Here is a 24,999-nt window from a genome sequence, read left to right as displayed (position 1 = left end):
TCCTTAGTTAGATATTTGTCCGATCCACCCGTATCACTACTTGAAAGTTCGGGAAATGGTTCCTCAGATATAGTTGATTTTGGTATATATTCAATACTTTCCAATTCGCTGGGGAAACTTTCAGGAATTATAGACTCGACAGTTGCAACAGTCACAATAGATGATTCCAATAGAACAATACTCTCACTTAAAGGTGTAACAATTGGTATAGTAGAATCATCTGTAAATTCTTTGTCAAAGGATTCTTCTGATATGAACTCAATACCCCCTTCTGCTGTTGAATCGAGTTGGAACTTATCTTCTGATTGTTCTGGATCTAATTCTGTAGACGCAGCATCAACTACAGAGGTAACAACTTGGTATTCATCCTTACTACTTATTGACTGAATTTTTGGATCAATGTTAGAAGATTCTGATTCAGTAGTGTAGTTATCAGGATAGGATTCTTGTGTTGAATCAACCCAACCTTCATCAGAAGAGGGTAATGACAAATGTTCGCGATCTATCGTTTCGTTTGTGTTAACTTCCTCAGATATAGCAAGAGATTCAATCTCCTCACTGTAATGAGAAATGTATTCACCAGTTCCTATACTGGATGAGTGTGGTAGCTCCTCGGTTATCAATATTGTAGCATCAGACAAGGATGTAAAAGCGTATGGTTCTGAAATTATGTCCAGGGATATAGGTTGATAATCTTCCTCGGTAGACATACTGGTTGGTTCATTATGTGGTATTGTTTCAAAATTAAAATCACTAGAAATTCTTATATCTAGTGAATCGGATATGGATGTGACTTCTTTGTAGATGTCACTTGTTGATTCAAACGTCAAAATCTCGCTTTCTATTAATTCTAGTGATATCTCTGATGAAATAACTATTGATTTCCCCAAACTCTCTGTTTCAATATTTATCGATTCTGCCGGAACAACATTTGAACTTGTTTCCAAATCTAAACCTTCTGAATCGTCAGTTGATTTAAAATCTTCAGTGGATATTTCATCAATTGAAAGAATTTCCTCCAGTTTGTAGTATTCTTGTTCTGTTTCTTCAGTAGAATATTTCCCAGTGGTATATTCTAAAATTCCTTTTGTTTCAACACTCAATGTTAATTCAATTGGGACCACCTGACCCGAAGATAAACCAAACTCAGTATCTTCTGTGGAATCTATTGAAAAAAATATATGTTCTGTTCTTGTAATAGATTCACCAGGTAATATTTCTTTCTCTGTTGATTGAGATTCTTGGTAGTCAATGTTTATGGTAGATAAATACAGCATACCTTCCTGGGGTGTTTCCATATTCTCTGTTTGATATTCTTGATTACTTGAAGTACTTGGTAAAGCTGGTGTTATAGTTTGTTCTGTCAAGACATCTTCGCTGACATCATCACTTGTAGCTGTTATCTCATGGGTTTCTGATGAAAACAATTGGCTTATACTCTCATTTTGAGTAGTGAACTCATCCAGGGAGACCATATCTGTTGATTCAAAAAGTTTCGTATTTTCAACTAAAGTAAAAGTTTCCGAATTAGTTGTCTCAGGTGAATGATCAATAGTTTCCAGACTTTGTTTGGTGGTTTCAAAATATTCATGGTTGCTAGTGTCAATACTTGTCTCCAATGCTATGCTTTCATAAGATATTGAATCGTGTATATTTTCCTCAGATTCAGATTCAGTCAATTCAATAACGATAGTCTCGTCAGATGATAGTTGAATCTCTTCATAGCTTCTGTCACTTGAATATATAACCACCTCAGAAATTGACGTCTCTGCAAATGGATCATCGGACTGACTAGTCGACCCAATCAAATTAGTATCTTCAATGATTATTTCTTCCATACTAGTAGTATCCAATGATTCCAAAGATTGAGAATCTATTATGTGAATGTATTCACTATTTATACTCTCTTCAGTTATTTCAAAACTATGAGAACCTTGACTTTCTTTTGTGTTGGTATAAACAAAACTATCTTCAACTGAAGGTGATTCTGTTGCTGTTGATTCGTCTAATAAACTAAAGCTTGATTCAGAAAAACCAGTAGTATCCAAAACAATCTGATCGAAAGTAATACTATTACTGTTGGATTCTGTTGATTGTTCAATATAATCTTCAGTGTTTGTTGATTCCTCATGCAGTACCTGCACACTGGTAGAATCCTGAATTGGTTCTTCCGACTCTTCACTAGAGTCACTATTGTCCGACAAAGATTCGAACATTTCCACATCATCAGTGGACGGTTCAGAACCACCTGTTGTATCATTGGAATCTCCTGAAATTAGTCTGTCACTACCATAAGATTCTATACTCTCAATTATAATGAACGATTCAAAATCAGATGATGACAAGAAATCTAATATTTCTGAAGTAAAGGGAGTTCGCTGTCTGTTGGTTGTGCAGATATAATCTCATCAGATGATTGTAAGTCTTCATCGTCTGTCATAGATACAACTTCAGAGGGTGTATTAAGTTTGGGGATCAGTTCATTGATATTATCCATAGTGGAGGAGTAATCTCCTTCAGTCAATCCACTCGGTTCCTTGCTTTCATAGTCAGCAGTAACAGAACTCTCTTCTGTATACCACTTTACATTGGATGTAAATGAAATAGTTGCTTCTCCAAAATCTGTCTCTTCTGGTTTCCTAGAGAACCCATTAGATAGAACAAGTGTTTCATAATCATTACTACCCAGTTCTGTATGTTCATCTTTTGTTATTGTTTCCGAAATAATTTCGCTGGAGTCTTGTTTAGAACCAGGAATATCAATAGTTTTTGAATCTTTTGGTAAACTCGACTCCAGTCTCTCGCTTTCTCCATAATCTGTTGATTCTTCAGACAGAATAGTTTTTACACCATATTCATAGGTTTCGGCATTAGTATCATGTATTAATTCAGACAGCAAAACCTCAACAAGAGCAGATTCATAATCGATATCACTGGTTGTATCACTTTCCACAAGTTCACTCATAGAAGAAAATTTCATTGAATCTTGTGTTTTTGCATCAGAATACCCTTGACTAAAATCTTGCTCCAGCTGGCTGGATACAATCACAAACGAGGATGTTTCCCAATTTTCAGTGTCATATACTTCTGATAATTCAATATAGGATATAGAATGAGATTTAGGAGAATAACTATCCTCTCTAGTGGCATCAGTTACAAAAAGAATACCTTCAGTTGTCGGATATTCATCTAGTGTTCCTTCATCGGATATTTCTAGTGAACTTTCACTGCTTACTAAATACACAAGCCTCTCTGTATCTTCTGATTTTGAATCTTTGTCAGTTGTTTCCACAGTAATAAACTCATCTAATATGGAAAGTTTTAAACTATCCTCAGATCTCAACGAAAACATCAAATCAGAAGATAATGGCATAGATGATTCTAGTATTTCCAATGAACTTAATGTATCAACTTCGCTATTGGTAGTAGTTAAAAAATCATATTCCGTGGGTTTCTCTGTAACCGAGTCATTTACAATTACTTCTAGTGACTCGGTTTCTAGTTCAGACTCACTTTGATCAGTTGTTGAATCTTCAGTTAATTCAAATGAAACTCCAAAGTCCAGGCTAGCTTGTAAGGTTATTTCTAAGGTCTCAGCAGATGTTTGATTGGGAATTCCATCCTCTCTTTCTTTACTAGATAAACTTTGATCAAAAGTAAAAGATTCTGCTAAAGTATCCTCACTTATTGAACTAAGAACATTGCTTTCCAATGAACCTATTGCAACTTCTTGACTATCAGTACTGCCAGTAATTTCATTTTCGTAACTAGTTTCCAAAGTTATTCTTGGGAACCACTCTGCCGAACTTTGACCAATAAATTCTTCTGATGTGTAGCCATTTATATCTACTTCGGTAGGGGCAGCGTAAATATCAGAGCTATCACCAATACTTACTGTTTCAGAAATATCAAAGTACGATTTGGAGCTGCTTCTAACATCTTCTGTTGTATCCTCTTGGAGCATTTCATCTTCATTATCAGTAGTTGACTGATCTGAGACAAAAATATCAGAGGTTTCTTTGCTTATATATTCGTTTTCGGATCCTTCTGAAGTTATCAGATTGTGCGAATATTCCAAACCCTGATAATCAGTCTGTTTGCTACTTTCGTGTGATAAACTAGCGGTTTCTGCAAACAAATCATCATTGCTAATATAGCTGTATACCATTTCTTCAGAAACAAGTAGTATTGTGTTTGATGTAAATTGATAGTCAACAGGTTGTAAAGATTCTTCTAATGAGGATTTAAAGTTTTCTTGATCGACTTCTGTGCTTCTTACATGATTACTTTCATCGAATGACCATGCCTTGGTACCTTCTGATGACTCTGACCACAAATCACTACTCTTCAGTAGTGATTTATCAAACTCATTATAATCAGAAATTGATGCTTCATTGTTACCATCTGTAGATTCAATGAAAACCTTCTCATAGCTAGTTTGACTAATAGTTTCTACGTTTTCTTCCTGATCACCTTCACTGTAGCTTGATTCTAACGTTTGTTTGTTTTGATATTCTGAAGATTGATCATAACTGAATTCATAACTAGAAGTGTCTAATGAAGAGTTCTCTGTTGATTCCATTATCAAAAGTTCGGTAGATATATCCCCCAGTATAGCTGCCTCATTTAAATCTGAGGAAGAGAATTCCACTTCCATACTATCTTCTGATTCGATTGTATCACCATCACTAAATTCACTACTTGAGGTTTCAAAGTTCAGCAAGGTGTATGTTGATGTATACCACTCGTGTTGATCATCAGTGCTGACTATAACTTCTCCTGTAATTGTAGCAGTATCTTCGATAAAAGTAGTGGTGTAGTGCTCAAACAATTTACTATCTGTTATCCATACACTTTTAGTCTTGGTAAAAACCGAAACAAGTGCTGTGAATGTAGTGTTTGGATGTTTATATGTAGTTACATAAGTTGTTGATTTTGGTGTCTCTTCGCCTTCATAGTCATCATCAAACGGATATGTCCTGCAATAATATTGCTGGTATGGGTCTTCAGGAGCTGGTCCTTGGTAGCTAATATGTTTACCATCTTTTTCAATTCGAAATAAATCTGGATCATATCCTTTACCAATTAGAAAGTGCATTATGGTGGAGCCTGCATTCAATGTTAATAGGCCAATTTCGGCATCATATACAATCCCGTTAGTTTTTGATATCGCTGTACTTACACCAATTTGGTTTCCTAAATGAAAATTCCACACAATATAAGTTTGAGTTTTCAGCCCCGTAACTCGAAGTATGGCATCTTCACCCAAAACAAACTTTTGGTTTCCGGTTGAATATGCAGACGTAAGCTCACCCACCGTACCGTCTTCGAGGTATATACAACCGTTTCCAACTATATTACCAGTACTTTGTTTGTAGTATTGGTTGTATAACTTGATTACTCCAGAGTTTTTGATTATAAAATCGGCTAAAAATAAAGGCTTGCATGCTTGCTCATATGTGGCTTTGGTAGGTGATGTATTTTTAATAATTATTGTTCCTCGATTTTGCCACAGTAAAGTACTTTTTATGGTGCTCTTTGCTTGGCCGCTTTTTGCAGTACTGTCAACGATTATTTCCCCTGTATTCAAAAATGTTACACATAGCATTTCAAAAGTATTTGCAGATGAATCATTTTGCATTTGAATTCTCATTTTGCCTGTGTTCTCAAAGATTACAGCACCAATCTTACCTACATCACTAATTGTAAATTTCTTTAATTTATTCCCACTAGTTATGAAATTACCTTTATTAGTAAATGTAAGCTGAAACAGAATACTTTCTTGTCCCAGAAACTCAAAAGTACCACTTGGGTCAACAACTATTGCTTCCGAATTTGTATAGATTAAAGGAGGGGGGACAACAAGTAGAGAATTAGTAACTGTCAATGCAAATATTGCTCTTATAAATATAATCAAGCAAATTATCCACATTCTAATAATTCAAGATAATAATTAAAAGATTTAGCCAGTTATTTGTGGAAATGTGATTATATATAGAAGAATAATTCAAATACTTTGGGACATTCCTATAAGCTTCGAATTGGGGGAAGAAATAAGAGCCCTTTGCTTTTAAGTGGTTTATAACTAGAAAAGAAATCTTGTACAAAAAACATTTGAGTAAAGGCTTGTAATTTAAATTTGCTATATTCTGAATTGTTGTACTTGATGACAGAACAAGTATAATCAACAAAACGGAATGTGTTAATATGATGTTGTTTATTGACGGCGTTTTCAAATTATAAGGACCACTTGAAACCTGGTCTATAAGTGGGTCGATTTTTATGACATATTGAGTGTGGATGCAGTAGAAGCACTTTTAGTCAGCACATTGTTGAAATTGAAATGTTTATTTAATTTGTAACCGTTTTTTTGAATTTTGGAATTTCCAAACCATTTTTTTGGACCGTTTCGCAGCTACTGAATACTTGATTAGAAACATAAAAGCAGCCTTCACTTTTATTGCAATTTTTCTTGAGGAACCAAATATGCTGTCATAAAACCAATAGATAAAAATAGAAAGTTTTGGAATATGTACAATAATCACAAACTATTGGAATAATAAGTCAAGTTTATGGACAAATTTGAAGCGGTGTCCATCATGCCTGTTAAACCGATGGTTATGAGAAAGATGAATATTTAATCCTTGCATACTCCGGTATTCTCCCCTTTTGTCTTGGCTCGTCTGTATTACACTTGATACAATATTGCATGATTATTTGGAAAATTCAAACCATTTTTCAAGTTTTGAGATATTTATTTTCCTTTTTTAATTCTGGGTAGATTTTGTTATTTATTGTATTCAACTGAAGAACTTTACCATTGAACAAATTGATGTATTTAATTGCACGTGAAGTGAAATTGAAAATACAATTGAATTTATCAATGCGGTAATACAAGTTTAGTGTGAGGACATTTAGTCATATTATTTGTAGCATCTCAAAAAAGACCTTCATATTCCGTATCTGCCAGAGGTAATTGTGAATTGCATGTGATAGACATGACGGTTTACAAGGGTTATGAACAAAATAATAGATATCTGAATTCTCACTTGGTAAACGGATAATCACTGGTAAATATGACACTTTTCTCAGCATGCCTCGATTTAGATGACCACCATGTTATTTCAAGTGGGGGTGTCGAACTAATTGTGCTAACTGTTAGTATCTGCCAGATCCAAGAGTTAGTTTTAGAACCTTGTAAGTGCGGCTTTTTATTATCCGGGTAACTAAAGTTCATTAAACTACAAAGAAAAATAACTATACATCTAATAGTTGCTAATAATATCTCTAACCTTCATACCATTAGCTTCAGGTCCTAATTTAACTTCCATCACCGAATCGACAATACCATCAAAATATTGCTTAGTGGCAATGGTAACATTTGGATAAAGAAGATTTGATATTCTTTCGTCGTGTAAACAACCTTTAACTGGTTGGTCTCCTTGGAGTCGGCGATCTAACCAAGTCCAGCCCGCAGGTCCACCTGCCAATTGTTCACCAACGTGGCCATTCAATATATCTTCAGCAAATTCGAATGAATTAATCCCCCATTTGCACCAGTTATTATAAGTTTTGTATACATCTTTAATTGGAACAACCAGATCTAAACTACCATGATAAACAAATATTGGGATTTCAGGAACATAAGTTGAATTCAAATAAACAATGGAATTCCCTTCTACTATTTCCCTCATGTCTCCATTTTCTAACAATGAAAACCCAGCAGGAATCATGGGATCTGTTCCAGTAAGAATATTTGTATTAAAATAGTGAAAAAGTGCAGGTACAAGACATTGTTTTCCACTGATACTGAATTTATCTCGGTATTGAGGAGCAACATTCTCTTCGATTATCTTTTTGGCTTGAGGATATTCATTACCAAGTCCAGTTAATGCAAGTGGGATCAAGGCTGCAAATATTCCACCATCGACAATTTCAGCCACAGCAGTAATATTTGTGACAAACCCACCAAGCGAAGCACCAACCAAGCTTTTCTTTAATTCAGGAGCATATGTAGGTTGGAGTGCTGCGGCCCATCCCGATGCCAATGACCCTCCAGAATACCCCCAAAGTCCAACTTTAGCATCTTTGTGGATCCCCGTGATATTTCCTGATTTTAATAGTGCCCTGACAGAATCAAGCACTGCCTGTCCTGACCTTCTTCCTACTGTGAATGCTGAATTAAACCCTTCATAATCTGGAGTATTGACAAAATAACCATTCTTGAGAGCAATCACCATGAATGTCATATCAATCTGTGATGCCAACGTATCAATTGGGGCTCTAAATTGGATTCCATATGATGGTGAACAAGTTATGTTTGAAGAATCTTCGAATGTTTGGTATGAAACAACTTTGGAAGGATCGGCATTATAAGGCTCCATGATTGTGGTAACAAATGCCGTGGGTTGGCCAAAAGAATCTTCCGATCTAACCACTAATTGCCAAACATTCTTGACATCAATGGGGAAGATAGCACTGGCGAGTTGGTTGGGTGCCGGTCGAACTTTCAAAATGTCTCCAGGTTTTGCATCTTTATATCCCTTGGGCAATGTGTAAAAGTCATCATCTAAAGGACTTTTAAGTTCAAGTGGAAGGGCAATTGATTGCAAAATATAAATAAACAAGAGAATTATGTAAGCCATCGGTTCCTGATCAGTTTAGTTGGGGTTGTCAAGTAAATTATTAGGGAATTATGTGTTATAAATAATAAATAAGACATTAGTGCTACTCAGTTAGGAAGTAGATACAGATTTGTTTGTCGCTAAATCTATTTTGGCTATATTTCCCAATTGGGAAAAGACTCACAAGTGAAAGTTTAAACACAAGACAAATATTGAATATTAGCACATGTCAATATGTTACTAATGCTATGTAGGCTATATCAAAGCTAAACAGGGGGAGGTTGATTAAATGGGGATGTGCGTGATTTTTTGGATCTCTTGTAGTTTCCTTGAGTAAGTATCCCTGTGATATTCTCAACGAGCATGAAATTTGTTCTGTTGCTTTTGTGTATTCATCCAGTTAAATGTCTATATTTATACTGTAATTATAAATTGTGAGGGTTTTCATTTCAATCTCAATTATACTTCAGTATTAAGGGGTATAAGCCAATTTTAGCCGATGTGCATCGTAATTTCCGTAAACGGTAGTAAATTTACCAAAATCCGATTTTAAGGCATGTGCAAAAAGATTGTATTTTTGCTTGTAGGTAGTCCATACTTGAGGGGGATAGAGTAGTTAAGTAGAGACTATGTTTTTATTGTAGGTACTAGTATAAAAGTTACCGTTTAGTTTTTTCTTTGCTAGCTCTGTTTAAGGAAAAAAAACTAGCATCAACTACCATATTTAGTATACATTGTATATCACATGCATAGTTATTTCATATGAACCCTATTGTTTTCTAAGATAATTTCAGTAATAGAATTGCAAGGTCGCCAGGTGTAGTGGTGAGCATTGGTAACATTGTATTAGACCTATAATTGTAAAAGTTGGGTATTAGTCGACAATAATGATTCCCCCCAAGAGATTCTCTAAAATATCTTTGATTTTGTAGAATATCAATTCCTTCGGTTTCTGAAAGTGATAGCGTTTGGTTTATACTTTAAAGGATTATAACTGTTTGCTCGTATTTTTGCAACTTTTAGCAAAAAATTATGAGTAAAATGTAAACTAAAATCACCAACATAATTTTAACTTATCCCATTATTTTTGCTACGTATACCACTTCAAAGATCTATGATTTTAAATACAAAATAACCCTATATTTCTCCACATTACAGTCTATTTGTGGAGAAGACAGTTGGCAGTTTGCTGTTGCAAATTGTAGGTGAAAAAAATAATATTTTTTTGATACATTTGAGGATTAACACTACACCCCCAAAGGCCCCCTCAAGAACCCCCTTACTTCAAGGTTATCCTTAAGTAAATAGAATATAAAAGACCAACATATTCTAGTTTATTCAACTCATCAGTCTTTGGTAAACCGAAAACATTCCAGAATTAAAGGAGATGCTGTCAAAAAAAAAGCTTAAAATTCAAAAGATCAAAGAATACGAAATAAACATGTAATCGAAGATGTCGAAACAATGGGAAACTAATATGTACCTAATACTAAGTTAACAGGTGTCGTTAACGAATCCTTCTTTAAAACGTGTACATATGTGGAGGCGTGGTTTGATCTAAGGCGGGACACGGATATCCTAAAATGGCCAAGCTGTTCCAAATTAAGAAACGATGGAAGAAGAAGAAAAAAAAAATTCCTGCATTTTTTCCGAAGCATCGGAGAAATTAATTTTTATTACACAAATTGTCAGAGTCGAATAGCCTGCATTCTATGAAATATGCATAATTTCTGTAACAGCAGAGAATGCCACTTGAAATTGAAAGTATGCAATGGATACACGAAAAGAAAACCAGCCTAAATAATGGAAAAGCCTTTACACGATTCTTCAAAACGTGTAAAAAAACGTTTTCTTTATCTATTAATCTGATTATTCATTGTTTGAAATAAATGTGTAGTGCCATATGGCTGGCGATTAATAAAACGCGAGAATCCCCTTTTTATTGGAACACGTCTAGCTAAGTAATTTATTTTTTTTTAAAAAAAGTGTGTTCCATTTTGTATTTTTCGTTACAAAAAAGGGTTGGTTATCTATTGCAATTTGAAAACTGTGATAACACAACTCCAGCTATTGACATCGCTACAATCACTCTAGCTTATAGCTAGACCACACCTGGTGATATCCGCTGGGCATTCCTGTTATATTCCAAATTCAGTTTAGTTTCTTTTTTTTTTTAAACTATTGTTGACAGAATTGGATTTAATGTTGACGTGTTGTATTCGTAATGGAGGGACAAAGTGCAAAAAGAAATTTTTCAGTGTTCTGCCACGACCAGCTTTACTCTGACAGAGAAAAAAAAAATTCATTGTTCGTGACCATTTTATGCAGTCCGATTGATGTTATATTTAGATACACCAGTACTATGCACTCCCCTACACATATTACACGCACCACACACACGCATAATATTATTATTTTTTTATTTTTATTTTCATTTTAATTTTTTTTTTTAAATTAGAACCACGTCGAGTCAAAGTATAAAAAAGGGTTTCAATCCTGAGTTCGCAAATAAAAACCCAAGTTTTTTCTTTCTTGCTCTTTGAACTTCATTAGAGTTTGCATTCTACTCAAAGTATACACATTAATACATTATGAAAGGATTGATTTTAGTTGGTGGTTATGGTACCAGATTAAGACCATTGACCTTAACTTTACCAAAGCCATTGGTTGAATTTGGTAACAGACCAATGATCTTGCATCAAATCGAAGCTTTAGCTGCTGCTGGTGTTACTGATATCGTTTTGGCTGTTAACTACCGTCCTGAAGTTATGGTTTCTACCTTGAAGAAGTACGAAGAAGAATATGGTGTTTCCATTACCTTCTCCGTTGAAGAAGAACCATTAGGTACTGCTGGTCCATTGAAATTAGCTGAAAAGATCTTAAAGAAGGATGACTCTCCATTCTTTGTCTTAAACTCTGATGTTATTTGTGACTACCCATTCCAAGAATTGGCTGACTTCCACAAGGCCCATGGTGCTGCTGGTACCATTGTTGCTACCAAGGTTGATGAACCATCCAAATATGGTGTTATCGTCCACGACAGAGACACTGCCAACTTGATTGACAGATTTGTTGAAAAGCCAGTTGAATTCGTTGGTAACAGAATTAACGCCGGTTTATATATCTTGAACCCATCAGTTATTGATTTAATTGATATGAAGCCAACCTCTATTGAAAAGGAAACTTTCCCACTTTTGGTTGAACAAAAGCAATTATACTCCTTTGACTTGGAAGGTTACTGGATGGATGTCGGTCAACCAAAGGATTTCCTTTCTGGTACCTGTTTATACTTGACTTCTCTTTCCAAGAAGTCTCCAGAAAAGTTATGTAACGAAAAATTCGTTCACGGTGGTAACGTTTTGATTGACCCAACTGCCAAGATTCACCCATCTGCTTTAATTGGTCCTAATGTCACCATTGGTCCAAATGTCGTTGTTGGTGAAGGTGCTAGAATCCAAAGATCTGTTCTTTTAGCCAACTCTGAAGTCAAGGACCACGCTTGGGTCAAGTCCACCATTGTTGGTTGGAACTCCAGAATTGGTAAGTGGGCTAGAACCGAAGGTGTCACTGTTTTAGGTGATGACGTTGAAGTTAAGAATGAAATTTATGTTAACGGTGCCAAGGTCTTACCTCACAAGTCTATTTCTGCCAATGTTGAACATGAAGCAATTATTATGTAAGATATTACAACCCTTGTAACTTTAGTGGAGAGTGTGTGTGTTTTTTTTTATATAGTTTAACAATCGGGGAAGTGTTGATTCGCTTTCTTTTATATATACGGGAAAAAAAGAACAATAAATATAATAGAATAACGTATTTACAAGTTATAAAGATAACAAACCATGAACACAACTTTTTCTAAGTGGTTCAGATAATGGTTTAACCCCACTAAGATATTGCAAGAATAATTGGTTACTGACAGATGGTTCATCCACTACTCCCAAGGGAACAGTTTCTTTGGTCATGGTGTTTACATAAGAAACACTAAGTTTACCTCCAGTTCTTGTTTCTAAGCATAACAAATGATTCTTTGGAACTGAATCTCTACGACCACGGAAGAGTTCACGGAATTGATCTAAACCCGAAGTTAACTTCTCACCAAGTTCTTTACTCTTTGGATGAGCAAGAATTGATCTGATTAACCCATCACGAAGATGGTTGAAATCGGTATCTCTAACTGGACTTATACGAGCCATGAACTTAACATCGTTGGCAAGTAATTCTGCAATCACTTCTGGTGATTCAGCTGGGGTAGTTAACTTATCATGGCCAAGTTTGGTCAAGATTTTGGTAGCTTTGGGAATGTCGCGTTGTGCGATATAGATCCCAATGGCATACACTCTCATTTGTAAGAATGTCACGGTTCTAACACCATATCCTATCAAATGGAAATCTTCTTGAAATTGGTCGGGTTTCTTGATCTCCAAGGGGAATGGAGCAACATTAGAGTCCACTCTAACAGTGTTTGGTTTCTCATCCTCGGTCTTTGAGTCTAACAACGTGGGTGTTTGGAGAAAAGCCAATGACGAAAACCCAATTGCTAAAGGAAGACTATAAGTAAATACATTTCTTCTGGTTATAACGCTAGCCAGTCTTTTGACAAAGAGAAATGCTGATCTCTGGGTGAATAATCGAAACATGGTTGGCTGCTACAAGAAAAGAAAAGTGGAGAGTTATTTCAGTGAAATTTTCTCGTAAAGGAAATCGTTTTTTTTGAGGAGATCTACACGACCAACAAAAACGCTATTTGACTTAAAATGTTTATGTTTGTTGGGTAGATTCAAGTTCGTTTTTGGTAATGTCACATATTTATTGATGTTCTTCAGTGTTAATTTTGAAAGAACCAAATGGGAGGCTTGGTAGAAACAATCTTAAAATAGGTCAAATTGTACTGGGCGACAACTACATGCTCTTTTGTAAACTAGCAACTCTAATTTTGCGCAAGTTGTTACGACATGCATATACGAGATATGTTGTCCCAGTACCACTCGTATTTATCTTTTACACTTTAATCTTTGGTTGCAAAAACCAAACTAATACAATCATTCTATAACTTTGAAATCTCTTCACTTACAGCATTAGTACTGACCAATGAAAGACCACTTGCCAATTGACATTTATAAATACACTCCCATTTATTCCAAACTTGTTCAACTGAAGTGATTTCACTATTTAACCAATTGAATCTTGATAAATAAGCAGCCAAGTATCCAAAAAAAGAGTCACCAGCTCCTGTTACATTGACTATATCCAAGTTCCGATTTTCTTGCGGAATAGGGAAGTATTCGACTGAGATTCCCATGCGACCTTGTGAAAGTTTCGTTCCCTGAGATGTGAGTAGAATCTCTGGCCGGTACTGTGATGTTGTTGGTATGGATTTGTAGTCGTCGATTGTTGTAGATAAACTGATTAGTATTACACCTTTATCTCCTAGCTTAACTAAAATGTTTTGAAAGTATGGCAACAAATGGAAACATTGTTGGAATACTCCTTGTGCTAGAAGATCTTTTATAGTTGGTGTATTGATTCTGTCTAATTTGTCTCTGAAATTGGAATTAATGTTGAAGGAATCCAACACAGGAAACCAATTATCTAAATCATTAAAGTATCCCTTTGATTGGAATGATTCATATATTGAATTCAATTCTTGGATCGTAGGTGTAATAAGTTGGATTTTATTATTGGGGAAACATTGAAGATTGAATTCTGCTATCCTTTTAGCTTTTATGTGCGACGTTGGCTCAAGAATTATGTTTGATAAACTAGATGATAATACTTTGCACGTTGTTGTTGGTGATAAATTACAATCCATTGCAATTAAGTTAGGTTGATTGTACTCGATTTCCTTTATGATATTTTCTGAAAAATCTTGTTCGATAAGTGACATATCAGCACATGCAACTACTAATTCACCTGCTGAATCATGAATACAAGTATACTGAGCAGTATTACCATTAGCCAAAGTAATCCCACTTGTATCTATTCCTTCATGTTTCAATTTATCAAGAATAAAGGTTCCCGCAAAATCATTTCCTATTTGTGAAATCAATTTCGAATTAGCATAACCATATTTGCTTGCTAATGAAATATTAAATCCCACTCCTCCTACTGAATTTGTAGTTGTTCCTGGATTTGAATCTTGTAATTTTGAACCTGGGTTCATTTTAGCTACCGTGTCTAAAGCTATCGAGCCAATGATTAGTAAATCGTTCTTGCTAGCAGGTTTGTTTGGAGTTTCAGGTGCACTGGAAACGGTAGATCCTTTAGTTAATATATGTGTCTCTTTACTTAAGACTTCTGGTATATGAGTGGTTACTTGCTGATTAATTTGTTAGTAGTTGCATTTCCAAGATTAGCATTCAAAAACATACCTTTTCAAGAGCAAGTAATTCTTTGCCAATTTCAGCTCCAGCTTTTGCATTATTATAAACTAGATTCAAATTACAATCAACCGATTTGCCTTGGGTTTGTATTGCAATTTGTGATAACAAGAATGGCGTTAATTGTTTTCCAGATATACCTTGGACTTGAGCTAGTTCATTTGCTTGATCTATGATTCCTGCAATGTATTCACTATCTAAAGCAGATTCTTTTGGTGGGGGTATACAAAACACATTTCCAGAAGTTAATCCCAATCGATTCTGATTGTGGATTATAGAGGCAGCTTCTGTGAAACTCTTGAAAGAATAAGGGGATAATACTCCGGATTTGCGACAGTAGAAGCCAGGAATTTCAATATTCGGCTCGTTCTCCTCATTGTAGGTCCCCACGTAAACTCCTTGAGTTTCTAAATATTCCATAGTTAATCCAATATCAAGAATAGATTTGGGTCCAGCACAAACCACACTTACTGGAGTTCTTCCCAATTCAGTCAAATCTGCAGAAACATCCATTGTCAATTGTCCTTCTCGATGTACACCACCTAATCCGCCGGTAGAAAACACTTTTATCCCAGCTAGGTGCGAAAGTATCATTGTCAGGGCAATAGTTGTTCCTCCATTCAATTTATTAGCCATGACATGTCCAATATCACGTCGAGATACTTTTGTTGCTTTAGATTCGGCCAATTGTTGTAATTGACCATGGTTTAACCCAATATGAGGGATTCCATTTATAAATGCACATGTGGCAGGAATGGCCCCGTTCTGGCGGAGAGTCTGTTCTACTGATAATGCCATTTCGACATTTTTCGGGAATGGAAGGCCATGGGTAATTATTGTTGATTCTAGAGCAACCACTGGTACTAATTTATCAGTTAGTGCCTGTTTAATCTCGTGAGAGATTTGAATTGGTAATCTTCGTAGTGGCATTGTTTGTGTGGAGTTGATAATAAATATGATTTTCCATTGCGAATTTAAAAAAAAAATCTTGAATCACTTTTGGTTATTCAATGGCGACAACACTGAGGTTGACATCTGAACAAATAGAAACAGCATTGGCTGGTGTTTTGGATATAAAAGATGCTATTTCTAGTATATCAACTCAATTGGACGTGTTAACTGATGAGCTGACTTTGAAGTTGGAAGCATTACTAACCAAATGCCCAACTGATATCTCGGATGAATTACAAAGACATTTGAAAGTAGACAAAACCTACAAGCGTTCGGAAGAATATTACCACTATCTACGTCTACTTCGAGTTTCTAAATATCATACTGATTTGCAACTAATTTATACCTTATCATTACACTCAAATCCAAATGTTCCATGGTGCAACAATATCAATTCACAAATTGTCACATCAATTATAACAGAGATAAACATGCCCAACGAAATAATTGAAGACTTTATAGAAAATGAATACAAGAGAAATATCCAACAAGTTAAACTGGAAAGAAGTTCAAGTGGACTCCGTCCCCGATTAGGATTTAATTCAGTAGCTAGCGAAATATCCTCACTGGAGCAAATTGAAAAACTCAAGGCATATCCAATTAGTTTATCGCAAGCTTGGTTTTTAATAGAGATTAGCACTGATAAGCATCGCTGGTGTAGCCAAGTGTTCAATCTTACAATTTCCTTTATATTAAATCTACTTGATTTACTGGATATAGAGATTAAAACTCATGCATGTCAGCTATTACAATTTTTACTATCAAAATCTTCACACTTTAAATTTAATTCCGGATTAATTAAGGAAGTAAGCAAATCACTAAGTAAATGCCTTGTTTACATTCCTCCCAGTGTTCTGGTTGACAGATCATTGCCGATTTTGAGCCAAGCTTATCCATGCTTAATTGAGGTGTATTCAACTTACGGTACTAATTTGGACTATGTTGAGTTGATTAGCACAATTATATCCAATGTGAATCACTTACTTACCAGTGAAGTGGAAATTACCGAGCCTGTATTAGTACTACTACTCGATCAGGTTCTTGTTATGCTGGAGAAGCTTGATACGGACATTACTATTTGTTTATCAAAGTTATTATATACCTTGAATCAAGTCATCGTTAATATAAACATTTGTGAAAGAGTACCACAAGTCATAGCAAAGGCATTAAACTGTCAATCGCGTATCATAACCATCTTCCAGTCATCCACGTCTGAGTTTAAGCAAATTTTATACAGCTATAGATTTGACTTACTAGGTGCATATGGTATCCTATACAAACGGATAAAACACTTTAAAGATGAAGCACAACTTATAGATTGCATGACCGAAAATATCACCCAATTTGGAGAATTATCACAGGATATTGACACCTACACAGAGTGGCAAGACTTGACCAAACTCGTTATACCAATTTATTAATATATATACAGGTAAAATTATTCTAACGACCAGTTTGTAAGGCTTCAACAACTTTAATATTAGTATCCAAGAATCTGTTCAAACAATTCTTAAGACATGATTCTTCATTAGAAGTCAAACTACCGTTGGTTATTGGAACATCTTTAAAACATTTCTTGAAGCACATATCGGTAAAGCCGTGGATTGATGATTGGACTTTTGACTTGGATTGTTCAGATTCTATAAATTGCATGATTTCTTTACGAGATGGCTCGTCAAGATTTTGAAGAGCAGCTGCATTAAGTGAAGACATGGTTGGGCTGTAATAGTATTTACCTCTTATGGTACTAGTGAAAAATTGTAGATTTTTTTTTTTTTTGCTTATTCTTTCGCATTTTTCGGTGATTTGATTTGTCTTGTTTGTTTACATTCAGAGACAACCAGAACTATACAATGTCAAAGAAACAACAGTTAGTTGACCTTGTCGTAAGTAATACTGCGGTATCTAGAGAGCCACCAGTAGACGAAATCTACTTCAATAAGTTACAAAAAGATATACAACGTGTCAACCAATTTATCACACAGGCAGATGTTGCCATAAATCATTTACAACAACATGAAGAGAGTGCAAGTATAGAACAGAAGATTATTGCCATGTATGATTCATATGAAAGAATACCGTATGTTCCAGACAAGAATGATACTATTGGTACTGCAGCCACTTCGTCTATTCTTAGTGAGTTAATAGACAGGAATACGCGTGAGTTAAAGGAGTCTGCCGTTGAAACCGAGCCAATCGAACTATTAATATCGGAGTATAAGCAGATATTAGACTTCCTTGCCAAAGACAAACAAGATAAGCAAGAAACTATCAACAGATTGAATTCTAAAATTGAGGATTTTCAGTTCACACCTTCAATCAAACATCTACTCATTCAAGCTGGTAACCTACATAGAGATCTACAACGACTGTTGAAGCGGGTTATTACTAGGTATTTGGCCATGTCTGATACCGGAATAATTGATAAATCCCAATTAAACCAACAATTGAAACAGACAACCAAGCTTATTAACCAATTATTGCTGGGTGACTGGGTTGATGTTCCTGAATACAGCCATATCAAGTTCTTTATAGACACACTTGTCAAAAACGACATGTTATTACTCAAATATTCCGACCTGGCTATGGTCAAATTACGAGGCTTTGATATTGAGTAGGTCGTGCACCACACCCCACGCCCCTAAAATCCGACATCAACAAACAAACAAAAAAAAATCAGCGCATTTAAAAATCAAAACACCCGACTTAAATCCGGAGCTTCAATACAAAATTACTTCAACTACCCAAGCATGTCAGCTCCGACTAAACGACGCAATCGTGCTATCCTCAGTTGTGATGTCTGTCGAACCAGTCGTACCAAATGTGATCGGGGAAACCCATGTTTATCATGTATAAAGCGCCATAAACCATGCACATATACATTGTCAGACAAGAAACTGCCCTCCACAGCGGCCACATCACCACATTCCCCATCTGATGAGGCTTTGAGACAAATCATGGAAATTAAACGGAAAATTGCTGATTTGGAAGGTTCAGTTTTGCAAAAGAAACCCAAATTTGAACACAGTGTACCTATTTGTAAGTCCGGAGATAACCCTATTGCTAATGATACCGATGAAATTAACTTTAATTATGGGTTTCAAAAAGGTGATCAAAAGCCACTTTTGGTATCTCATCGGCCATTACCTTATTTGTTTTTGATGCGACGTGATCCGGGATCTCGATTGGTCTTGAACTATTTGTTTGAAACGATGAGCAAACGCCCTCAGTATTTCAATATGGGACAACTGTTTCTTGAATTGACTGATGAAAAGCGAGATGATTTATCTATCAAGTCGAGGTTGATTTATGGAAATGGATATATTCCCACCTTGCAAGTTGCTTGTGGCATCCCCATGTCACAAATAAAAACAATAATTAATTATTCTGGTGTTAACAAAGGATTTGTGTTTATTCCCGATATCGATATATCCGATCCCATGAGTTCATATTTCCGCTTAATTCCACCTCCAGCTGTAAATGAAGCACTTTTAGATATTTTCTTTAAACAAATTTATCCATTTGTGCCAATTCTTGATGAACTTGACTTTAGAAACGATTTAAAGAGATTGCTTGGTGAAGAAGTTGGAGGACAGTACCTTTTCAAAGCACCTAATGTGGAATCTCCTGGTGATTTGGCTACGTTGGCCATGCATTTGGTTATCCTCAGAATGGCACATCTTACTTTATTCAACTTCACTACGAGAGGTAGTTCCAACTTGGTTGACTATCCAATTTCCCTCGATGTTATTAGGGCAGCTTCTACAATTATGAAGGAGTTTGACTTGTCACGAAGACAACCTTTGATTGTGTTGCAAGCGGGGTTACTTTTTAGAGTGTATCTCGGATGGGCACCTGAAAACTTTACGTCTGGTAGCAGAACCCAGATATCTATGGGTACAATTGTTCAATTAGCTTATTCATTGGGATTGAATCGTGATCCTACTTGTTTCACAATTACAACTCCTAGACAGGCTAATTTGCGAAGAAAGATTTGGCATGTCCTCGTCAGATTAGATGTGCTTGATTCTATGATTTGGGGAACAACATTATCAACTGACCCAACCACTTATGATACTCAGTTACCTACGTATGAGGAAGTCAGCTGTAATCTTGAAGATAAATCTTTAGAAAGAGATATCATTACGTCGTTCCCCAAGTACGATGCACTTTTGAGTGTTTGTTATAAGTTAACAGGAATACACCTACGAGTTAAGGGAGGACACAAACTTAGTGAAGTCACCAGTTTAATTTCCGAGCTCGAGGTGCTCTGTCAGAGATTGCTAGGTACAGTCAAGCAAGGATTGAAGAGTGATAATTTCTTGGATTTGCTCAAGTTGAGAATCCTTTTATTTGTTAAATTGTATTTGGTTTATAACCATTATAATTTGTACTTGTATTATGAAGCCCAACAAAACCCATTACAAATGTATTATTTCCGCAAGGTTCTTGAGATAGTTATGGTTGATATGAAAGAGTTTCCCTACCAGGCAATGAATACTGAAGGCAATGGATTTTCACTTATGTTTGCCCTGATTTTACAGGTTTATTTACATGTGGTGTTTTTAATCATTATGTGTATTAGAAGCAGGTTCATTCTGACTTTGTACGAAATCAAGAGAAACCCCGCTAGGTTTAAACACGACTCGTTGTTGGAATATACCAAGACAATTGAAGATAGTGATGCTGCATTAAAGACTTTTTCATATTGCAATTTAAGAATGACCAGGATATTGGGCGATCGGTACAAATACTCGTGGATTCTTTCTAAAGTTCACATGAATATTTTGCGGTTGTATGATGATAATTTGGAGATTTTTAATTATAATGAATCAAAAGCTGTCAAGGAAGCTGTCATTGATATGTCATTGGAGGATATCAGACATATCACTACACTTACTGAAGGGTGTATTCGAGCCAACAAGTTTGGCCCAACTCCATTTGGCAACGAATCTGAAGAAGAACTAATTCAAGAGATTCAACGAGATAATTTATGGCATCAAATCAAGAAGATCTTTACTGAAGAGACAGTCACCAGTGCTTGGATTGACAAATCAAAATACAATAATAACAGTACAATCACATTTGATTTCGATCTATTTGTAAATGATATTAATTTTGCACAATCTATAACTTAAAAAATGTATAGTCCTCGTTTATACCAAATAAACTTCCACACAATGTAAACCAACGCACAACTAGTAATTAACCCAAGAGAAGTGAATGTAAAGTATCTCTCTAAACAGTTGTTGAACAATCCTCGGGCATTGCCTGTGCATCTTGAATCGGCATTGTGTCCGTAAAACAAAGAATACAAGATTGATCCCGTGGCTGGGGCAACCATGAATGATCCCCATGTGGATCCCATAATGTCAATTCCCCATATGGATGCAACAATAGTAGGATACAATGTAAACATACCCCCGTACGAAACCCCATTAATCATGGCGATGAGGGAGTAATTCACAGGTGTATTTGGGTCCAATACCCCATTTGCATATTGACCAATTGCTCCGATAAAAATGACGACAATAAGAAGCCATACTCGACATATCCCCTTGGTTGCCAAGTAATCAGATGCTCCTCCGACTAAAAGTCTAGCTACTGTTGATGCAGTGGCCATTAGACTTACTTGATCGGAAAGGTCGGCCCCGGGAGTTATGTTCTTGAGGATGGATCCAAGATTGTTTTGATAACTTTCCATGGGTCCAATATTGAGAACTAATGATACAAGTAATAGCCATGCCGATTTATCCTTCAAGAATTGTATGAATCTCTGATGATGGTTAGGTGGTTCAATAGAAGAACGTCTTGACATCACGGGAGCCAACGGAGTTTCTTCATCAACACTCATGCATTCATCGGGTATTATGGGTGATTCCTCTTCTTCTAAATTGAATATCAATTCTTGTTCCACAATTGCTATTGAACTAGATACAAAGTTCAATGCGCCAATGCCAAAGTAAAGTATGCCGAAAAATCTAAATGTCTTGTACAAGTCCAATTGTCCTTGGTCTAAAAAGTAGTCTATTTTGAGCATTTGTGATCCTATCAATGCTGAGAACCCATAGCAAGTGATTGGTAACGATATGGCTAAGCCTTTATGATTGGGGAAGATCCGGGCACAGGTGATTAAACTGGAAAAGTATAGCGAGCTTGTCGCTAACCCAATCAAAAAAAATGTGAAACAGAATGCATAAATGTACTTGTTCAGTACTGGTTGCTCTCGAAGCACGCATACGATATAACTGTTAATCAAGTAACTTGGACAGAAAAACCAAATCAGAAACAATGACAATAATGCTGGGCCATAACAATCAGCAAGGTACCCTAGCACAGGTAGACAAAAGTACATTCCGCATGCAGAAAACGAGGCGATGGTGTTGATTTGCATAAAGCTTAACCCCAATACCTCATGGAATGATATTGTAAACAAGGAAAATAGCAAGATAGAACCTGAAACGAGACATGATATTAATGATATGACAAATGCTAATTTTCGAAGGTTTTTAAGGGAGATGTGACGGGATAGATAACTCTTTATCTTGTGTGATATTCTATGGAGATAAGTCGGTTTGTGCATGGTTTTGGTTGTGTTATCTCCCTTATCGGAAGAACAGGTTGGTTGTAACATAATTTCCCCATCTGAATTTTCTTTGGGGGTGTGACGGAATCGTATGAGGCAAACGAAAAAGAAAAAAAAAAAAAAAATGCTGCGAAAATTACCGACATGCGCGGCGCGCATGTTCCACCGAATTGGGAAACAACTAATAATGTCATTACTAAATACATATATACTAGATCTACTTAATATAAGTCACAAACTTTTCAATTTCACCCTTGGATCCCAACCAGATACCACTCTTGTCATGAATTCCCTTTGGTATCATATCTAAGATTCTTTCACCCTTGTCATTAATGGCACGTCCACCAGCTTGTTCCATCAACATGGCCATGGGGAAACATTCATATAATATTCTCAATTTACCGTTCTTAGACTTGGTATCAGCAGGGTAAGAGAAAATACCCCCATATAATAAAGTTCTGTGAATATCAGCAACCATAGACCCAACGTATCTTGCACTGTATGGCTTGCCGTTATCTTGAGGTTTCTTTAAATCTTCAATGTACTTCTTGACATAGTCTGGCCAGTAGAACGAGTTACCTTCATTGACCGAGTAGATACTTCTGGTGTTTGGTATCTTCAAGTTTGGCTGAGTCAAGATGAATTCACCTAATTGGGTATCTAAAGTGAAACCATTGACACCATAACCAGTGGTCAACATTAAATGAGCAGAAGCACCGTACATGGTATAACCAGCACAAACCATCTCAGTACCTTTTCTCAAAACATCGTTGATGGAACCCTTGGAACCCTCCTTTAATCTGTAAATACCGAAAATGGTTCCGACAGAAACCCCGGCATCGATGTTGGAGGAACCGTCAATTGGATCGGTACAAACAGCGTATTTACCGCCACCTTCAAATATAATTAAATCTTCTTGTTCTTCAGAAACTAGAACTTTGACATTGTTGGAAGATCTCATGGCATTAATAAAGATTTCATCACCGATAACGTCCAATTTCTTTTGAGTGTCACCGGTAGCATTGGCAGTACCGGAAACCCCGATTAAGTTAACCAACTCGGCTCTTCTGATATTGTGGGCGATAAATTTGAATGCAAATTGTAATGAGTTTAATAATAACGATAATTCACCAGTGGCACTTGGAGCAACATGTTGTTGTTCTTCCAAGATAAATCTAGTTAATGTGATAATGTCGGTTTCGACATTCATTTGCTTTGCGACTGAGTCGGCAATTTGAGCGGAGGTCATATTGAGTGTGTTATGTTCAATTGTGAAAAAGGAAAAGACTATCCAATAGAAAAGAAGGAGATTGGAAAAACTTTATAGGAAAAAAGGGAGTTATCAGGTTTTTATATCTGGCCCTGGAATAAATTACCCCATAAAAAAAAAAAAAACTCGCAACCAACCGCACAAAATCTTTACTAAAAATTTACAATTTCGTCCGAACTTATCCTGAAACCCCCGGGGTACTTTTTTCTATTGTAAAATTTATTTATTTTATTTTTTTTTTTTCTTATGTATTAATTATTAACTGATGACTAAAAAATTGCGAACGGTTTTAAACTTCCGTGTGGGTGTGGACTGAAGGAACAAAATTTCCCGGGTGGGTTGGTGGAGGTAGCTTTCCTTCCTCGTCTTTGTACTCAGCGCGTGCACAGTTATTTCTTTCCCACCCATCGGAACACAAGCGTAGGCTGGTCCATCCGAAGTAAGCTTTCTTTGTTAATATGTGGTATTTCTCGGTATCACCTTGATTCCTTCTGCTGATAAATCGATCTATTAATTTCAAATAATAAATCTAATGTGTTATTAGTCGTTCCCGATTTATTTCTAATTACGTCTTTAGCGTTATATTTCCCACTGGGATTTACTGGCTTTGTAGTGGTGGTCCATTGCGATGAAGCTTCTAATGATCGGTATATTTTAACCTGTTCCCCTTCTTTATCTTGTTTGGCTAATTGTAGGTACTTAGTATGGTTGGAATTGAGATAGTCCAATACTTCTGATGAGTTGAATCTAGATTCTACTTCTGGCGTTGGTTTATTTGATGATCCACTCGAAGGAGGAGTTGATTGCTTTCTTTTGGGTTTGTTTGCGTTCTGGGAGTTTTGTGGGGGTATGTTGGTTGATTTGGATGAACTGATAGCTAACTTAGCTGCCCAATCGTTAGACATGACTTACTTGTGTATGCTATTCAGATGCAGAGGGTTTTGTATGGCAATATATTTCTAGTTTTTCTGTTGAAAAAAAAAAAATAGAACCGTACAAGATGGTTAACCTGCAAAATAACAAAACTAGCAAAATTCCAGGTCCAATCTGTACAATTGTGGTAACCTGCAAGTCTATAATTCTGACGTGTTAATTTTAAAGTTTTTTTTTTTCCAACCACCGACTATGGGGGATCAGAACAGCAGCCAAAAAAAAACAAGTCTTACGAATCTTAACCTTCTTCTTCCT

At 36.0% G+C, this 24,999-nt stretch overlaps 13 protein-coding genes across 13 annotated transcripts; 4 read left to right on the top strand and 9 right to left on the bottom strand. All coding sequences in view use genetic code 12, as the record gives it.

The window, feature by feature from the left end:
- Positions 1–28: 28 nt before the first annotated feature.
- On the bottom strand, positions 29–5,932 carry SPAPADRAFT_51854 (uncharacterized protein; the record flags this gene model as incomplete). Its single annotated transcript, XM_007376607.1, has 2 exons — positions 29–2,378; positions 2,447–5,932. Coding segments are annotated over 2 exons (5,836 nt in total), but the record flags the coding sequence as incomplete, so codon positions are not given.
- Positions 5,933–7,226: 1,294 nt separating this feature from the next.
- Positions 7,227–9,081, bottom strand: SPAPADRAFT_62495 (lipase family protein; the record flags this gene model as incomplete). Its single annotated transcript, XM_007376606.1, has 1 exon — positions 7,227–9,081. The coding sequence occupies one exon, from the start codon at positions 8,643–8,645 to the stop codon at positions 7,266–7,268; it is 1,380 nt and encodes a 459-aa protein (XP_007376668.1).
- Positions 9,082–11,166: 2,085 nt separating this feature from the next.
- SRB1 (mannose-1-phosphate guanylyltransferase) lies at positions 11,167–13,276 on the top strand (the record flags this gene model as incomplete). The annotated part of the gene is made up of 1 exon (XM_007376604.1): positions 11,167–13,276. One exon carries the CDS (start codon positions 11,216–11,218, stop codon positions 12,302–12,304), a length of 1,089 nt encoding a protein of 362 aa, XP_007376666.1.
- SPAPADRAFT_141465 (uncharacterized protein) lies at positions 12,449–13,264 on the bottom strand (the record flags this gene model as incomplete). Its single annotated transcript, XM_007376605.1, has 1 exon — positions 12,449–13,264. The coding sequence occupies one exon, from the start codon at positions 13,262–13,264 to the stop codon at positions 12,449–12,451; it is 816 nt and encodes a 271-aa protein (XP_007376667.1).
- A 137-nt stretch (positions 13,277–13,413) lies between the features above and the next one.
- SPAPADRAFT_72581 (uncharacterized protein) lies at positions 13,414–15,152 on the bottom strand (the record flags this gene model as incomplete). Its single annotated transcript, XM_007376603.1, has 2 exons — positions 13,414–14,943; positions 14,996–15,152. One exon carries the CDS (start codon positions 14,785–14,787, stop codon positions 13,672–13,674), a length of 1,116 nt encoding a protein of 371 aa, XP_007376665.1.
- Positions 14,984–15,934, bottom strand: SPAPADRAFT_56625 (uncharacterized protein; the record flags this gene model as incomplete). Its single annotated transcript, XM_007376602.1, has 1 exon — positions 14,984–15,934. The coding sequence occupies one exon, from the start codon at positions 15,932–15,934 to the stop codon at positions 14,984–14,986; it is 951 nt and encodes a 316-aa protein (XP_007376664.1).
- A 75-nt stretch (positions 15,935–16,009) lies between these two features.
- Positions 16,010–17,682, top strand: SPAPADRAFT_62490 (uncharacterized protein; the record flags this gene model as incomplete). Its single annotated transcript, XM_007376600.1, has 1 exon — positions 16,010–17,682. The coding sequence occupies one exon, from the start codon at positions 16,015–16,017 to the stop codon at positions 17,374–17,376; it is 1,362 nt and encodes a 453-aa protein (XP_007376662.1).
- On the bottom strand, positions 17,399–17,668 carry TIM8 (protein transporter; the record flags this gene model as incomplete). Its single annotated transcript, XM_007376601.1, has 1 exon — positions 17,399–17,668. One exon carries the CDS (start codon positions 17,666–17,668, stop codon positions 17,399–17,401), a length of 270 nt encoding a protein of 89 aa, XP_007376663.1.
- A 126-nt stretch (positions 17,683–17,808) lies between the features above and the next one.
- Positions 17,809–18,573, top strand: SPAPADRAFT_51848 (uncharacterized protein; the record flags this gene model as incomplete). Its single annotated transcript, XM_007376599.1, has 1 exon — positions 17,809–18,573. The coding sequence occupies one exon, from the start codon at positions 17,809–17,811 to the stop codon at positions 18,571–18,573; it is 765 nt and encodes a 254-aa protein (XP_007376661.1).
- Positions 18,574–19,607: 1,034 nt separating this feature from the next.
- Positions 19,608–22,562, top strand: MRR2 (Mrr2p; the record flags this gene model as incomplete). Its single annotated transcript, XM_007376597.1, has 1 exon — positions 19,608–22,562. One exon carries the CDS (start codon positions 19,627–19,629, stop codon positions 21,091–21,093), a length of 1,467 nt encoding a protein of 488 aa, XP_007376659.1.
- On the bottom strand, positions 21,090–22,538 carry SPAPADRAFT_140457 (uncharacterized protein; the record flags this gene model as incomplete). Its single annotated transcript, XM_007376598.1, has 1 exon — positions 21,090–22,538. The coding sequence occupies one exon, from the start codon at positions 22,536–22,538 to the stop codon at positions 21,090–21,092; it is 1,449 nt and encodes a 482-aa protein (XP_007376660.1).
- Positions 22,563–22,715: 153 nt separating the features above from the next.
- On the bottom strand, positions 22,716–23,837 carry FBP1 (fructose 1,6-bisphosphate 1-phosphatase; the record flags this gene model as incomplete). The annotated part of the gene is made up of 1 exon (XM_007376596.1): positions 22,716–23,837. The coding sequence occupies one exon, from the start codon at positions 23,788–23,790 to the stop codon at positions 22,759–22,761; it is 1,032 nt and encodes a 343-aa protein (XP_007376658.1).
- A 220-nt stretch (positions 23,838–24,057) lies between these two features.
- On the bottom strand, positions 24,058–24,783 carry SPAPADRAFT_62486 (uncharacterized protein; the record flags this gene model as incomplete). The annotated part of the gene is made up of 1 exon (XM_007376595.1): positions 24,058–24,783. The coding sequence occupies one exon, from the start codon at positions 24,714–24,716 to the stop codon at positions 24,288–24,290; it is 429 nt and encodes a 142-aa protein (XP_007376657.1).
- Positions 24,784–24,999: the final 216 nt, after the last annotated feature.

The sequence above is a fragment of the Spathaspora passalidarum genome (assembly GCF_000223485.1).
Source record: "Spathaspora passalidarum NRRL Y-27907 unplaced genomic scaffold SPAPAscaffold_5, whole genome shotgun sequence".
In the NCBI taxonomy this organism is placed as follows: Eukaryota; Fungi; Ascomycota; class Pichiomycetes; order Serinales; family Debaryomycetaceae; genus Spathaspora; species Spathaspora passalidarum.
Note: the sequence above shows the minus strand (reverse complement) of the source record. Positions and strands in the feature narration are given on the sequence as shown.